Source organism: Notothenia rossii (assembly GCF_949606895.1).
Source record: "Notothenia rossii genome assembly, chromosome: 6".
In the NCBI taxonomy this organism is placed as follows: Eukaryota; Metazoa; Chordata; class Actinopteri; order Perciformes; family Nototheniidae; genus Notothenia; species Notothenia rossii.
Window position 1 is genome coordinate 84,698,438 of NC_136909.1, and position 5,000 is coordinate 84,703,437.

At 42.6% G+C, this 5,000-nt stretch overlaps 1 protein-coding gene across 1 annotated transcript in view; it reads left to right on the forward strand.

The window, feature by feature from the left end:
- cdh11 (cadherin 11, type 2, OB-cadherin (osteoblast)) overlaps nucleotides 1-5,000 on the forward strand; it is a 122,108-nt gene that overhangs the window by 111,376 nt on the left and 5,732 nt on the right. Inside the window, exon 11 of the mRNA XM_079689983.1 lies at nucleotides 1,125-1,261. Within this exon, the coding sequence (XP_079546109.1) occupies nucleotides 1,125-1,261 (137 nt within the window). The remainder of the gene's footprint in view (nucleotides 1-1,124; nucleotides 1,262-5,000) is intronic.

A 5,000-nucleotide genomic window follows, 5' to 3' on the forward strand; every position in this document is an offset into this window, starting at 1 on the left:
GACAGACAGACAGACAGACAGACAGACAGACAGACAGACAGACAGACAGACAGACAGACAGACAGACAGACAGACAGACAGACAGACAGACAGACAGACAGACAGACAGACAGACAGACAGACAGACAGACAGACAGACAGACAGACAGACAGACAGACAGACAGACAGACAGACAGACAGACAGACAGACAGACAGACAGACAGACAGACAGACAGACAGACAGACAGACAGACAGACAGACAGACAGACAGACAGACAGACAGACAGACAGACAGACAGACAGACAGACAGACAGACAGACAGACAGACAGACAGACAGACAGACAGACAGACAGACAGACAGACAGACAGACAGACAGACAGACAGACAGACAGACAGACAGACAGACAGACAGACAGACAGACAGACAGACAGACAGACAGACAGACAGACAGACAGACAGACAGACAGACAGACAGACAGACAGACAGACAGACAGACAGACAGACAGACAGACAGACAGACAGACAGACAGACAGACAGACAGACAGACAGACAGACAGACAGACAGACAGACAGACAGACAGACAGACAGACAGACAGACAGACAGACAGACAGACAGACAGACAGACAGACAGACAGACAGACAGACAGACAGACAGACAGACAGACACACACACACACACACACACACACACACACACACACACACACACACACACAGTTAGTCAGGCTTGTAGCAGTGGGAGAATTTCAATGTTCACTCCACTGTGTATTGGAAAGTTGCCAAAACAACATCCCTTTTAAATAGTGTTCCTTCAGCTACACTGAACAAACAATATGACTCAGAGAAACTTTGCTTTACAACTTGTATTTTTATGCAGATTACATGAAGAGTTTTTCAAACAGAATATGCAAAATAGGATTACAAAGGCAGAGCCAGACACTTTTTATGAAAATCAACAGAAAAACTATCACTGAGTCTAGACTTTTTTTGAAACAACAAGACATGCTATATAGAAATCACTCTTTATGTTATTGTATTTGAGTTGAAACCGAATTATCTCCATAATATTGGAAGCTCAATATGTCCCTCTTGTGTGATACCAGTGTTACATGTGTGTGTTTTCTCTCCGTTTAGGTACATGATCCCTCTGTACACAGATATAGAGCAGTTCTTCAGCATAAACCCAGAAGACGGCATGATCACCACGAAAAGACCCCTGGACAGAGAGGCTCAGGCCTGGCATAACATCTCTGCGTCCGCCACGGAGATAGGTACGTGTGCACAGATAAGATCTAAATATAGAGATATCTTAAAAAGGGCCACAAATATGTTCATTTTCAGTTTCATATCAGTATGTGGTGTCTCTACTTTAAAGAGTCCTCTCCTGCTGATGTTCAGGTGTATATCAGTATGTAGTGTCTCTACTTTAAAGAGTCCTCTCCTGCTGATGTTCAGGTGTATATCAGTATGTAGTGTCTCTACTTTAAAGAGTCCTCTCCTGCTGATATTCAGGTGTATATCAGTATGTAGTGTATCTACTTTAAAGAGTCCTCTCCTGCTGATATTCAGGTGTATATCAGTATGTAGTGTCTCTACTTTAAAGAGTCCTCTCCTGCTGATGTTCAGGTTTATATCAGTATGTGGTGTCTCTACTTTAAAGAGTTCTCTCCTGCTGATGTTCAGGTGTATATCAGTATGTAGTGTCTCTACTTTAAAGAGTCCTCTCCTGCTGATGTTCAGGTGTATGTAGTGTCTTTACTTTAAAGAGTCCTCTCCTGCTGATGTTCAGGTGTATACCAGTATGTAGTGTCTCTACTTTAAAGAGTCCTCTCCTGCTGATGTTCAGGTGTATATCAGTATGTAGTGTCTCTACTTTAAAGAGTCCTCTCCTGCTGATGTTCAGGTGTATACCAGTATGTAGTGTCTCTACTTTAAAGAGTCCTCTCCTGCTGATGTTCAGGTGTATATCAGTATGTAGTGTCTCTACTTTAAAGAGTCCTCTCCTGCTGATGTTCAGGTGTATATTAGTATGTAGTGTCTCTACTTTAAAGAGTCCTCTCCTGCTGATGTTCAGTTGTATATCAGTATGTAGTGTCTCTACTTTAAAGAGTCCTCTCCTGCTGATGTTCAGGTGTATATCAGTATGTAGTGTCTCTACTTTAAAGAGTCCTCTCCTGCTGATATTCAGGTGTATATCAGTATGTAGTGTATCTACTTTAAAGAGTCCTCTCCTGCTGATATTCAGGTGTATATCAGTATGTAGTGTCTCTACTTTAAAGAGTCCTCTCCTGCTGATGTTCAGGTTTATATCAGTATGTGGTGTCTCTACTTTAAAGAGTTCTCTCCTGCTGATGTTCAGGTGTATATCAGTATGTAGTGTCTCTACTTTAAAGAGTCCTCTCCTGCTGATGTTCAGGTGTATGTAGTGTCTTTACTTTAAAGAGTCCTCTCCTGCTGATGTTCAGGTGTATACCAGTATGTAGTGTCTCTACTTTAAAGAGTCCTCTCCTGCTGATGTTCAGGTGTATATCAGTATGTAGTGTCTCTACTTTAAAGAGTCCTCTCCTGCTGATGTTCAGGTGTATATTAGTATGTAGTGTCTCTACTTTAAAGAGTCCTCTCCTGCTGATGTTCAGGTGTATATCAGTATGTAGTGTCTCTACTTTAAAGAGTCCTCTCCTTCTGATGTTCAGGTGTATATCAGTATGTAGTGTCTCTACTTTAAAGAGTCCTCTCCTGCTGATGCTCAGGTGTATATCAGTATGTAGTGTCTCTACTTTAAAGAGTCCTCTCCTGCTGATGTTCAGGTGTATATCAGTATGTAGTGTCTCTACTTTAAAGAGTCCTCTCCTGCTGATGTTCAGGTGTATATCAGTATGTAGTGTCTCTACTTTAAAGAGTCCTCTCCTGCTGATGTTCAGGTGTATATCAGTATGTAGTGTCTCTACATGTCTCCGTGCTTTAATGTTCAAAAAGCATCTCTATTTTTCTCAGGTGCTGCAGCACCTCTTTTCTGAAACCAGAGCCCAGTCTGCTCTGTTGTGATTGGTCAACCGCATAGAGATGTCTCACCCCTTAGCCTATCACGTACAATGTGTTGGAGCGCAAGCCAATAGAAGGAGTGTGTTTGAGAGAAACTCCCTCTGGCGTGAACTTAGGGATTTTATCCTTTGCAGACCATTTACATGCCGTAAACACACTACAGGAAAGTGAAAACCCCAAAAGCATGATAGGGGTAAGTAAAGAGGGACTCAAGCTGATCTATGTCGGCATGTGGACGTCTCCGAAATTCTCTCAGATATAGGAAACAAACACATTTTTGTTCAAAAAGTATGTAGATCGTGACTCTTTATCGTCTCGTCTGGACAGTCACCTGTTAGGTTTAAGTGTGAAGTGACACAATGGCGATGAGACTGCCAGTTCTGATTTACTACAGAAGAGACAGAATTGACTCTCGGCTGTCAGAGATTTATGCCGCTGAAACGTTGTACTCTGATATCGGTTGAAAAGAAAAAGTCAAAGATGAACAAACAGATGGAAAAATCCCAGACAGCCACCAGACTGTTTGTTTTCTGCCGTTCAGATCCCACCCTGTCATTCTGCGGCTCTGGATCCACTCCATTACATGATATGAACAACATTTACGGGCTTCTCAAGCTGCTGTCTTTAATTTATACTCTCTGGGTGGGACCTAAAGTTAGCATTATTCGCTGTGAATGTCTGAAGAACTGCCTGAAACTTGGCTAACTAATTATATATTCAGCTAGAAGGGGTTGGCCTCATGGAGAAGCTTGGTGCTGTTATTTTTGTTCAGAGTAACTCGTTTTAACCCTGGTCTGTATTGCAAAGCCAGTGATTTGGAGTGAAGTGAAGTTTTTCTGCATTTCATTTAAAGTTTTTGCTCTCCTTGGATGCCAAAGACAAATTAACGTTAGATTTGTGTCGGTTTTCTTTTAACAATACATATGATCAAATGAAAGAAAGTCTAAAAGCATACAGTAGAAACAGATGTTGACACACCATGGATTGCGACTGGATATGTTCACTTTAATTGAACTGTATATTACTGTGTGAATGAGGTTCAGCACATAACGTTTGTTGGTAGCTGCTAAGTGACACAAACATGGATCCAAACCCTCAGCATGAGAAAAAGTGAAGTTGAGGCCCCCAGAAACCCTCTTTAGTATCCCGTCCACACCACAAAAACTTCTGCTAGCTATACAGAAAGTCTGAGGGGCGAAGAAAGGGGGGAGATGCCCGTCGTGCCACAGGCCCTCTGGAGCTCTTTCTCCCCGGTTTCGACCACTCTAACTCTGAATCTGTGAGCCACAGCCGCCCCACCCTGCCATTCCGTGGTCGGGGCTCAAACTACCAGAGCGCCTCGTGGTTTCCCTGCGGCGCGATAGACGCCAGACGGCCAGATGGAAAAGAACTCGCAGCCCACAAAACTGGGACCATTGCAGGCTACGCTAACCGCTAACAGGCCCTGGAAAGCTAAATAAATGTCTGGTAATGACAGGGTAGTGGAAAAGTCTCAGTGACGAGAATTACAAATATGCAAGGCAGCACGGATGTGATGTTCTCTACAGAAATGGACAGTGAAGTGTTCTCTCCGTGAGTTGAGCCCCCGGTTCATCAAGGAAACGGTCTATTTGGGCTGTTTGGACATTCGGTCTGCATCACACATGTTTCCCATCATTTTCATCTTCAGTAGGTATGGAATAAGATTAGATTCAACTTCAATGTCGTTGCACAGAGTACTGGGAGAACTAAATGCAGTTTGAAAACAACCACAAGTGCAAGAAGAAGCTGTAAAGTGCAATGTGATGAATAGATTTAATATAAGTACAAACCCGTATAGAAGTAGCAGATACAAACAGTATAATATAAACACTGTAACCAGAGTTAATATAAACACTATAGACCAGTATTGACTTGACATTTGTCTCTTTATCGTATCAAAACAGACTCAGTAGAAAGAAAGTGTGGGAGCAGTCGAACTGCGCGGCA